General features: G+C 34.9%; 5 protein-coding genes and 1 non-coding gene across 6 annotated transcripts, besides 1 other annotated feature; 3 read left to right on the top strand and 3 right to left on the bottom strand.

Moving 5' to 3' along the window:
• Positions 1 to 60: 60 nt before the first annotated feature.
• Positions 61 to 135, bottom strand: TVAGG3_0488940. Its single transcript has one exon. It is a non-coding gene; the product is annotated as a tRNA-Met (tRNA).
• Positions 136 to 678: 543 nt separating this feature from the next.
• TVAGG3_0488930 (transmembrane transporter protein) lies at positions 679 to 1,699 on the bottom strand (the record flags this gene model as incomplete). Its single annotated transcript, XM_001309180.1, has 1 exon — positions 734 to 1,675. One exon carries the CDS (start codon positions 1,673 to 1,675, stop codon positions 734 to 736), a length of 942 nt encoding a protein of 313 aa, XP_001309181.1.
• Positions 1,700 to 1,838: 139 nt separating this feature from the next.
• Positions 1,839 to 3,169, top strand: TVAGG3_0488920 (biotin synthase protein; the record flags this gene model as incomplete). The annotated part of the gene is made up of 1 exon (XM_001309181.1): positions 1,842 to 3,146. The coding sequence occupies one exon, from the start codon at positions 1,842 to 1,844 to the stop codon at positions 3,144 to 3,146; it is 1,305 nt and encodes a 434-aa protein (XP_001309182.1).
• A 431-nt stretch (positions 3,170 to 3,600) lies between these two features.
• Positions 3,601 to 4,635: a mobile genetic element.
• Positions 4,636 to 4,674: 39 nt separating this feature from the next.
• TVAGG3_0488900 (lysyl-tRNA aminoacylation) lies at positions 4,675 to 6,556 on the bottom strand (the record flags this gene model as incomplete). The annotated part of the gene is made up of 1 exon (XM_001309182.2): positions 4,712 to 5,473. The coding sequence occupies one exon, from the start codon at positions 5,471 to 5,473 to the stop codon at positions 4,712 to 4,714; it is 762 nt and encodes a 253-aa protein (XP_001309183.1).
• A 1,929-nt stretch (positions 6,557 to 8,485) lies between these two features.
• TVAGG3_0488890 (uncharacterized protein) lies at positions 8,486 to 10,020 on the top strand (the record flags this gene model as incomplete). The annotated part of the gene is made up of 1 exon (XM_001309183.1): positions 8,486 to 10,018. One exon carries the CDS (start codon positions 8,486 to 8,488, stop codon positions 10,016 to 10,018), a length of 1,533 nt encoding a protein of 510 aa, XP_001309184.1.
• Positions 10,021 to 10,591: 571 nt separating this feature from the next.
• Positions 10,592 to 11,527, top strand: TVAGG3_0488880 (proteasome regulatory particle assembly; the record flags this gene model as incomplete). The annotated part of the gene is made up of 1 exon (XM_001309184.1): positions 10,592 to 11,527. The coding sequence occupies one exon, from the start codon at positions 10,592 to 10,594 to the stop codon at positions 11,525 to 11,527; it is 936 nt and encodes a 311-aa protein (XP_001309185.1).
• Positions 11,528 to 11,940: the final 413 nt, after the last annotated feature.

Raw genomic sequence — 11,940 nt, 5'->3', positions numbered from 1 at the left:
TTTCCTTTGAAAGCATTCGGTCATTTATAAATAAAAAAAACAATGAGATAAATGTAAAAAGAGCGATGACTGGACTCGAACCAGCGACCTTAAGGTTATGAGCCTTACGAACTAAACCAACTGTTCCACATCGCTTTATTCGATAAATTTAATATGTTTAGATATTTAATATATATTTGACACTTTTCAAACTCATTAAAAAATGTCGTTTCCTGAATTTGCATAAAATAGTCAAGCCAAAGAGCGTTTCCCAAGTAAATATCAAATGACAAAGTATAGATGGCTATGCTCTGTTACATAGTCCTAATGCAGGCTTCCATGATACATATATAGGGAGATAGGAAGTGTATAATTGTCATATATATTATTTCAATAAAAGTGCCAAAATTTTACAAACTTCAAATTTGAAAAATCACTCTCACTCTCAGTGAAGGAATTATCAACATTTGAAATGTGAACTACTCAAAAGTCGATAGATACACCTTTTGATTCGTTTTATATTTCAAAAATCAAATCAATTAAATAATTCGATTTAGATTATTATTAATTAATATAAACCTCCAATGGTATGATAATAGAAATGAAATATAGCCAATTTATAGATATTCTGCAAATTGAAAATTTGATTTTATTATTAACACTCATTCTTTGAGCAAAAACTTTGATAAAATGTTATGATTCACTAGTAAATAACTTGTTTACTTAAAGCAAAACGAAGTATAAATTTTTAATATTACATTAAGCTTGGTTCTTTACTTATTGAGCTTATATCATCTGATACTAGTAGCTGTGGAGCACTATCCTTCGATGGCTTTGGTTCAGAGAGCACGAAAATCGAAACTGCGAGCGGAATGAACATAAAACCGACCAAATAGAGCCAATTTGCTTTGCTTCCGAACAGGAATATGTCTATGGCCAAAGAATAGAAGTTTGACGATAGCATTGAAATATTCATAACTGTTGCGTTGGAATATTTCATAATTACAGGAGATAGCATGTAATATAAGGATAGAAGAACTGAATATCCAACTGTGAGGCAAATAGACTTTGTTTCCCACTTGTAATTTTTAATTGTCTTCCATTCTAAACTTCCACTCAAAATAATGGAAATTGGTAATGCGGATATTGATAATCTAAGTAGATATAATCTTGCGCTATCATCTTTAACCAACTTCTCCTGTAAAATTGTTGAGAATGCATAACAAATCGCACTTGAAAGAGCAATAAGGTTTCCTTTAAGCTTGCTATCCTTTATTCCTTGTGCAATAAGAATCATGGACACTCCTAAGACTCCCAATATCATTGCAATCATTTGTTTCCAATTAACTTTTCTATGAAAAACAAAATATGCAATTGGTGCTACCCAAAAGATAACAGTTGTTGCTAAAAGCATAGCAGAAGCAAGTGATGTATAGTTATACGCAAAAACACCAGAGATATCACCACCAAGGCAGAATAAAGCAACAAGGAAGTATGACCACCATGGAGTTTTGGATTTTGGCCACCACCAAACGTTTGTTATAAAGATTATGAAATAACAGATAGCTAAAGCAAGAATTGAAATAAATTCACCGTAAATTGTGCAAGTATATGATACAACAGTGCCAGCACCACATAATATAAGTGCAAGTACTTGCCAACCAGCCATGACACCCCATATATTACCTAAAAACATTCAAAAAAAATTGAATGTAAACTCAATGAGCAAGAATAAAAGTGACATCAATCAACCAAGATTAGCCTGATATCTAATATTTAAGCTTACCATTAACAATCAAATCTAAATTTTGTATTTTTGGACGATTTTAATTTAAAATCTCCTAAAATCTAAAAGGTGACAGATGCTCACTTCAATTGGGCGCTATTTCGCGAAGAAAGGCAATGATCTTCCCCGCACACACATTTCCATGGTTGGTTTCATGAATGCAGGCAAATCTACGATCATGAATGCAATTACTCAGCAGCCAACTTCAATTGTTGATTCTACACCCGGAACTACAGCAGATACTAAAGTTGCATTGATGGAAATTCATGCACTTGGTCCTTGCAAGTTAATTGATACGGCTGGTATCGATGAAAAGGGCACACTTGGCAGAAAGAAGTACATTAAAACAGAATCAGCTGTCAAAGAAAGTGATGTCGTTCTCTTTGTCATTGATCCTACTAACTTCGAAGTCGGACCATTCAGAGAGATATCAAATCTTGCTGTTCGCCGTGGAAAGAAAGTTGCTGTCGTTCTGAACAAATTTGAAAACAAGTTAGACCAATTCGAACGTACAAATAATCTCGTTAAAAGCGAAATGCAAAAGGTATTGAAGGCAGATGTTCCTATTTTGGTTGTTGATGCCCAGAAAACAAAAACTGCAAATAAAACACTTGTTCAATTCATTGCCAAACTTATCAAAGCGCAAAAGAAAGTACCAGTACTTCCACCAAAATACGTCGGTCCTGATAAATCTCTTTTCCTTAATATTCCTTTGGATATTGAATCTCCAAGTGGAAGACTTCTCCGACCACAGACCATGATGATCGAATTTGCTCTTCGTAAGGAATCTCCAGTTACCTGCTTCTGCATGAATCTCAAGAAAGCAAGATCAAATTCTTCATCTGCTGAAGAAGAAAGAGCACGTTTCCTCAAATCCCTCGAATCATCAAATCCAGCACTCGTTGTTACAGATTCCCAGGCTATAGATGTAATGGCCAAATGGACTCCAGATAATTTCCTACTTACTACATTCTCCATCGCAATGGCTAACATCCAATCCGATGGAAACCTCAAGCAGTTCATCAGAGGAATCGATACTTTGGCAAATCTCAAGAAAGGTGACAAAGTTCTCATTTGCGAGACCTGCAACCACGACAGAATTGGAGATGATATCGGTACAGTTCAAATTCCAACCAAACTGAAGAAGATGTACCCAGATGTCGAAATTGATTGGGCGTTTGGAAGAGCTTACGAAGACAAGAACCTCAAGGAGTACGCATTGGCACTTCACTGCGGTGGATGCATGATTTCGAAGCAGCAGATGAACGCAAGAATTCAAGATCTCGCTGAAAGTGGAGTTCCTATCTCAAACTATGGATTGGCTCTCAGCTGGCTTACATCTCCAAAGGCATTCGAGAGGGTTCTCAAGCCATGGAAATAAATACATAAAATGTTATAGTAAAATTTTAATATATTTTCACTTATTGTTTTAATTTGAGGATGTTATATTTAACATCTGAAAAATGTGTCAAAATTATCATTGTTATCTAAAAATATGTCAAAATTATCATTGTTATCTAAAAATGTGTCAAAATTATCATTGTCATGGCATCTGAACTATAACTCTATAACTCTATCGGATCCTCTCATACACAACTTTATTTAATAGCCTCTTGTGCATGGCATTATCTTTGATATATGATTGGAGTAATTTTAACCAATTTCTCGGATTTTCGAAAATATCGTTTGATGTGATATCAAATACAACTAATGCGACATGACCACTCCTATAATATATGGAAACTAGAGATCCATATTTTTCAAGACTGAAAGGTTGCCATGCGGCAAATTCGATATCCTCATCATCTATTGTTTTATAATTGCTTTGATTTTAAGGGTGCACCCGCATGTACGTTTATTTGAGAGTAGGAGGATTACCCTCTCAATTTTGAAAGCTTCGTTAGCGCAATATCTCGATGAATATTGTATTAAAATTGAATTTGCCCATACCAATATATCTGATACAATATCCTTAAGTTTTACTAAAAAGAATTTTTTAAAATCCCTGCAGATTCGGGGATTTTTAAATTTTTTGATTTTTTTCGCAAATTTTTCGAAAAAAAATATTTTCAGAAGAGCCTTAACAGCTAAGTTTTATGTTTAATGTTGAGTATCAAAAAGAATGGGCGTCTGATATAGCCATCATATATCCCAGAAGCAAATAAAAATTCTGACTTTTTAAGCATAAAAAAATGAAATTTTATTTTTTGCAAAAAACAGGCCACCCGGATGTACGTTTATTTGAGAGGAGGATTAAATTTTTGAAAGCAGTAAAATTTGTAAATATTCTAGTTATATAATAATATGTATTATTTTAAAAAATAAAAAATTAAAGCACGTTAAATTTTTTTTTGATGAATTTTTACAAAAGCTACTTAGGATTATGCAAAATATAGTAATTAAACATAAATTTCAAATCAGATTTTACTTATGATAAATATTTTAAATTTCCGAAAATTAAGTTCAGATCGACTCGATACGTTGTAATTACTAAATAAGGTGCCAAAAATATTAAACAGTATCAAAACTATCAAGATTGTAATGTTTTTGAAGAAAAATTTATAGAATTATGAACTTCAAACAGATATTATGTAAATAAAAATAATATAATGGATTTGTTTATTCGTATAAAAGCAGCAATAAGTCGATTATTCACTTCTACTTCTGAGATTTGAATTTAATTTCGACAGAAAAAGAGATTCAAGAGGAAAATACTAGGGAATACAAACTGCCACCATGACAGGATTATTATGGAGCCAAGTTGTACTTTTTGATATTTTTAGAGTTTTACTACCTATTTAGGTACCAAGTAATTGCTTAAAAATTAAGGTTCTGAATTCTGAAGTTTACATGATCCTCCCGGGCGCACCCTTAAACTCTGTTAAAAAAAATATTAAAAAATTAGAATATGACGCTCATTTGTTTGTTTTATTTTTATAAAAAAAATTAGTTAGTAGCTGGAGCCTGCTGTTGTTCATTCTCGACGAGGACTGTTTCACCTGCAGCTGGCTTCATGAGTGGGAAGAGGAGAACCTCACGGATTGAGACCTGGTTTGTGAGGAGCATTACGAGTCTGTCGACGCCGCAGCCCCAACCAGCAGTTGGTGGAAGAGCGTACTCGAGAGCTGTGCAGAATGTATCATCGTATGGCATAGCCTCATCATCCTTAGCAGCCTTAGCCTTGAGCTGGTCGAGGAAGAGCTCGCGCTGTACCATTGGGCAGTTGAGTTCTGTGTAAGCGTTAGCATACTCGAGACCGTTGATGAAGACTTCGAATCTCTCGACAATTCCTGGTTTTGTGCGGTGCCACTTAGCGAGTGGTGACATGACCTGTGGGTGGTTGCACATGAATGTTGGGTTGACGCAGAGTGGTTCGACGAACTTTCCGACCATCTTGTCTAACATTCTTGCGACTGTCATTGGTGGTGGAACATCGACATCGAGTTCCTTGCACTTCTTCTCTAAAAGCTCTCTGACTTCATCTGTATCTTCGAGTGGTGGGAACTTGAAGTTGATCTGCTTCTCGAGTTCTTCGATCATGTCGATTCTCTGCCATGGAGATGAGAAATCGATCTCCTGTTGGCCGATTGTGCCGTCTTCCTTCTGGACGTTGATGGAGAACTTGAGGGTTCCCTTGACTTCCATGACGATCTTCTGGTAGAGTTTCTCTGTAAGATCCATAAGATCGTTGTAATCGGCGTAGGCCATGTAGAATTCGCAGGATGTGAACTCTGGGTTGTGTGTAAGATCGATACCTTCGTTTCTGAATTGCTTGCCGAGTTCGTAAACTCTGTTCATGCCACCAACAACGAGCATCTTAAGGAAGAGCTCTGGGGCGACACGGAGCCAGAGGTCAATGTCGAGAGCATTGTGGTGTGTGATGAATGGCTTGGCTGTGGCACCACCGGCGGTCTTCCACATGATTGGTGTCTCAACTTCTGTGAAATCGAGATCATCAAGGAAGCCACGGATCATCTTGACAACCTTGCAGCGTGTCTCGAAGATCTGGCGGTTCTCACGGTTAACGATGAGATCGAAGAATCTCTGGCGGTAGCGGACTTCGAGATCTTCGAGTTTGTGCTTTGGCATCTGGAAGAGGCATGGAGCAAGAAGAACAAGCTTTGTGACAACAACAGAAAGCTCGCCTGTCTTGGATCTGGCTGGGAAACCTTCAGCACCAACGATATCGCCAAGATGGAAGCTGCTGACTTCCTCCTTGAACTTGGCGCCATCGTAGTAGGACTGGGAACGGCACATAAGCTGGAGCTTGAATGTGGATTCGTACATCTCGAAGAAGTAAAGGTTGCCGTGAGCACGGAGTTGAGCGATACGGCTAGCAACGGAAACCTTGACGTCTGGGAGTTCTTCGCCGGCCTTAAGATGCTCGAACTGGGCGTAGAACTGCTTGAATGTGTGTGAGACGTTGAATTTGTGTGGGTATGGGGATGGGAGTGAGAGATCCTTACGGTGAGCCTCAACTTGCTTTGTAACTTCAGCAAGGCGGCGATCGTGGTAGTGAGCAGCTTCGCGCTTCTCGATTTCTTCTTCAGAAAGTCCTTCGTACTCTGGGTTTGTAGCGGCAGCCTTCTTAGCAGCTGGAGCTGGCTTGTTGGCGTTACGAGCAGCCTTAGCTTGGAGTTTGAGGATTGTCTTGATTTGGCTCTTAGAAACAACGTTTCCTTCAGCATCATGGTAAACACCTTCGGCATCAAGGGTGTAGCCCTCTGGGATTTGTGGTGCCTTACGCTTGTCTTGCTCAGACATCAACTTTGAAATGAAGCATGGCGATTCTCCAATTCAAAGTTATCGGTGTCAAATATGAATTTAATTATCATCTATGTAGTGTGTACATTTTAACAAAGTAATTTTTGGAAATTCTGCCAGTATCTCACTTTTGTGGACAAAATGCAAAAACCTATGAATTTTCCTATTTTAATTTGATATTCATAATATATAAGTATTTGTAATGCATATTCTATCTTCTAATTAGTAAAATTACATTGCCCGCCAAAATCAAAAATTTTCTATTGAAAAAATAGCGCCAAGTCCAAAAGTATCATTTTCTCATTGAAGACCGCAGCTGGAGTCAATGCCGATTATCCACTTGCTGGGATGCTACACAGCCTTTGATCTGGCCAATCATAGTGCTGTTCCATCCACATCAGCAAGTGATTTCGGCATCAGATCTCCACTTGGTCTTCCATGAGAGTTCTGCAAGCCAGGAGTGCAATATCTATACAGCCTTGCTGCTAGGATATAGTAGCCAGGCTGCGTAGATATTGCGCTCCTATGGATATTAGTTATACGTTATTATCCGCATGGGCTCATACTGCCATCCTCTGGTTCCCGAAGGGCCAAGGATTATGTAATTACTCGAATTGGGCAAAATTCTTCCGAGATATCTCCTTGAATGAGAGATCTCGGAAGAACCTTGCCCAATTCGAGTAATTACATAATCCTTGGCCCTTCGGGAACCAGAGGATGGCAGTATGAGCCCATGCGGATAATATATAACTAATATCCATAGGAGCGCAATATCTACGCAGCCTGGCTACTATATCCTAGCAGCAAGGCTGTATAGATATTGCACTCCTGGCTTGCAGAACTCTCATGGAAGACCAAGTGGAGATCTGATGCCGAAATCACTTGCTGATGTGGATGGAACAGCACTATGATTGGCCAGATCAAAGGCTGTGTAGCATCCCAGCAAGTGGATAATCGGCATTGACTCCAGCTGCGGTCTTCAATGAGAAAATGATACTTTTGGACTTGGCGCTATTTTTTCAATAGAAAATTTTTGATTTTGGCGGGCAATGTAATTTTACTAATTAGAAGATAGAATATGCATTACAAATACTTATATATTATGAATATCAAATTAAAATAGGAAAATTCATAGGTTTTTGCATTTTGTCCACAAAAGTGAGACAGCCAATTCTGCCGATAAAAGTGACAACAATCAATTGAATATAAAGAACGCCATCATATCAAAATCACAGTGTAAGAGTAGTTTGAAACGTAAGTCATGAAATAGAAAGAAGTAGTCATATCAATATATGTTTTATCTCAACAGTAGATAATTCGGCTCTGATTATAAAATTACAAATTTCTTGTAATATATCCTTAAGTATTATTATCATAACTTTTTCATAGATTCAAGCTACTCATTCAGATTTTAAACGTTAAAATATTAAAATCATATGAAAAATTCATAAAGAATATATAATCAAAATATGGATTCTATCTATTACTCATATGCATATTAAATGCATGAATACCTCTAATTAAACTCAGTTTGGTATTACATATGTCTTTGTATGACCTGTTTTTGATTTTTTTGTATATTTTTTTAGAACTACAAGCCATCTCTTGAACCTTTAAGGAGCTTATTGGTTTTTAATGGACATTTCAAAATTTGAAAAGCAGATTTTCCTTATAATAAAAATCTTAACTTAAATTTTTTAAATTCATTAAATAACTGTATGCGTATACTGAAATGTGTGAATTGTTTGTTTCGTGTGTCACTCCGATTCCCTTAAAAATCGAAATTCAAACTCAAAATTGAAAATCTATTGTAGAATGAGTGTAAATTATATCCATAATATAATCATTTACTATTACATGATTCATATAATTGATAAATACATTTAAAAAACGCGTATTGCTCTATAAAAATTGTAAAAAAAAGGTCATAGTACAAGAATATCTTGTCACTTTTCAATGATATCTTTGTTCTTAGCTCATTCACTATCAAAACTCTCGACTTTTCATATTGGCGAGCCAAAACTTGCTGAGGAGAGTGATGGTGGCTTGCTTTTATATACAAAAGACCAATATCTTGCATGGTGGGAAGATAAAAATGTTAAGCTTTTAACATTCAGATTAAAAATCCCAGGAATTACATATATTACTAAGAATAAGCATATAGTAGCTGTTTCCGAGCAATATATCTACATTGTTAAGAACGAAACAGGACATATCAGTAATCAAATCCTACACAACGTTTCAAAAGTTTCTTCAGCACATATATATAACACAACGATTGTACTCAAAGGACAGAATGAAATAGCTCTCTATAATGTTTCCGGCAAAATTTGGTCCATTGAATCTGGCGTTGAAGAAGGCGATATCAGATTCAATGCAGATGGATCTAAAATTACATACGGAACTAAAACATATGCTACTGAAACTGGCCTCCTTTTAGATGAAGTTGCAAAACCATTTATTCCAAAGGCTCCTCATCTTAAGTACCAGCCAACAGCATTAGAATACTATGCTGAGAACGGCACACTTCTTTGGACAAGAGAAACCCCATTATACGGTGCTAAATTACACAATTTCGTCAATAAGCATCAAATTCTCTTTACAAACGCAACACATATCATCATCCTTAACTCATTTGATGGAAAGGTCCACTCTACAATACCAGCAGTCACTAAATCCGTTCAGCCATACGATGAAGATAAATTTTTGATCGAAACAACAGAAGGATTCTTCATTTTCGAAGATATGAAGTTAGTTCCATTCACAAAACGAGTCAAAACCGCAGATTTGTCCAACAATATCCTTCATTTTGGAAATAAAACAATTATTCCACCTCCAAACTGCCAAATTGTCTGCACACAAGTACACCAGGGCCCAACCCCATCCATCCTCTCCGTCTCACAGTGTCCAAAGAGCACTCAAGTCCTGATTATTGACGAACATGGCAAAATCATCACGAACTTTGAGACAGAAAGATTATTTGGACATTGTTTCCAAACCAAGGAGTCATTCCACATCTCCACATATATGAACAATCTTAGAGAAAAACCACATTTGATTTCATTCTCCAAGAACAATTCGAAAAATTTCATTTTCAACACACCTCAAGTTGCCATTGACGCCACAGATGATTATATCCTCTACAAGACAGGTAGAATCGAAAAGATCAGGTCAGAAGAAATCAGATATCAGCCAGCCCCACATCAAATGCCCGGATTCTTCCAGACATTCATGCACCCTGAGTATTCCATTCCAAAACAGGATCCTTTGGAGCCACAATCTCTCACAATTACAAGTTTGTACGTTGGTGCTGAGAAAATCGCTTCAAAGAAGGATATTTGTTTCGCTCAGGGCTATGATATATTCGCTGTTGGCTTGGATGACGATTTCGACTTCTCTACAAACTACTATATAATTATATTATTTTTAATTTTGATACTATATATTGCATATAAGCACTATCAAAATAAGATTGATTTCTGGAAATAAAGAGTTATATTTTTTAGATTTTAATGAAAAATTATTTTTTATTTCAATAAAATTGTCATAAATCTAATAATAAGCTTTCATTTTCAAAGTCATGATATTGCATTGAAACTCAAGCATTTTGAGATAATTATTTGAAAATGAATAAATTATTTCAGTAAAAATACAATATATGTAATATTAAGCTTTCATTTGCAAATGATTATCCCAAAATTAAGCGTATATGACCTTATTTCACTATAAGTATTTCAATTTCTGCCTTCAACCTAATTTTTTTCAGTCATATTCTCTCAATTTTCTGTGTGAATGTAATACATGGAGGCTTAAACCGTCATAACAATGTTCGTGTAAATGATGTTTGTCTGCTTTTATAAGCATATTTAAAAACCCTTAATGCCAAACACTTAAATTCAAAAGTTAGTATTAAACATTCAAAATCTAGTAAATTTTGTGCTTTACTCGAATATTCATTATAGAATTGACTTTGTTTTATTAAATACCAGTAGATATTTCAATAATATTGATGATGATATTGCGTTTTGATTGAATGTTGATATTTTGTCACTTTTTCATAAAATGAAAAGTGGAGTTTCAAGTAAATTCTCTCAAGATCCAGATAAATTCATTAATGACAATTCGTTTTTAAATAAAGTTCAGATCAATGACCTTGTTAAATACTTGAATAATTCAACTTTAAACCTAAATCAATTTTTAAATTTGCTTCAAAATGTATCAAAATTGCAGTATGACAAGATAAATATCTACTATATACTTGAACAAGTTACTATAGATCTAGATAATGAACCAATTCGTGTTATTGAATTCCTTTTCTCGATATCAAATATTTTGAACAACAAATTCTTTTCAAATCTTTCAAAATACATGAGATACATACTTAACATTCCAGAACCAGAACAAGTAAAAGAAGAACCACAATCTGTAGAAGAAGTACAAGATCAGAAAGAAGAGTTCGAAGAAAAGAAAAATGAAATTTTAGAAGAACTGATAAAAATCGAAAAAAAGAAAGATAATTTCAGAAAAATCTATGGAATACTTGATCAATGCAGTAATGAGAATGACTTAGAAACGATGAAGAAAGCTATAGAATATGGGTATAATGATATCCAAGACTATGATGGCAATAAAATTTTAACAAAAGCAGCTTCTAAAAATAATTTAAATCTTGCAAAAATGCTAGTTCAATGTGGAGATGATCCTTCATTCTTAGGTGATTCAAAACGAAATGCTTTGTATATATTCTGTAGAGAAGGCAATCTAGAAGCTGTTAAGTTCTTTGCATCGCAGCCAAATATAGATCCAAATTCTCCAAATGTTGACAATTGGACAACATTAATGATAGCAGTAAAATATGATCATTATGAAGTCGTTCAGTATCTTCTTACATTAAAAGGTATAGATATCAATGCAAAGAATGTTTGGAATGAAACTGCTCTTCAGCAAGCCAAATCTGAAAGAATGAGAAATCTCCTTATCAAAAATGGAGCTGTGTGATCTAAAATAAAGCATAAAATAACTTAAAGTTTCCATACTTCCTTTCATCTATCATATTTGCTCATTTTAATTGTTTAATTATTTCTAAATCTTGATTTTTATAAGAAATCCTCAACGATCACAACTAAGGATAGATAATAAATATTTCCTTGTGATTCATTCATATATATTGAGAGAATAAATTTCTGTTGAAGCAATCGGCAGCAACGACATGTGGAAATATTCTATCAACGAATGATAAATCAAATTATTATCCTATTCAATTTCTCAATTTTTATATTTTGAAAATGTTTGATGGCTACGATTAAATTTTTATATGTTCAATAATTTGGAAAAAATAATCATTTGAAAATTCATAAAATAATAAAAAAATTTATAATAAAAAATTGAAAATTAAAATAGAATTTGGATGA

The sequence above is a fragment of the Trichomonas vaginalis genome, chromosome II, assembly GCF_026262505.1.
Source record: "Trichomonas vaginalis G3 chromosome II, whole genome shotgun sequence".
Classification (NCBI taxonomy): domain Eukaryota; phylum Parabasalia; order Trichomonadida; family Trichomonadidae; genus Trichomonas; species Trichomonas vaginalis.
Note: the sequence above shows the minus strand (reverse complement) of the source record. Positions and strands in the feature narration are given on the sequence as shown.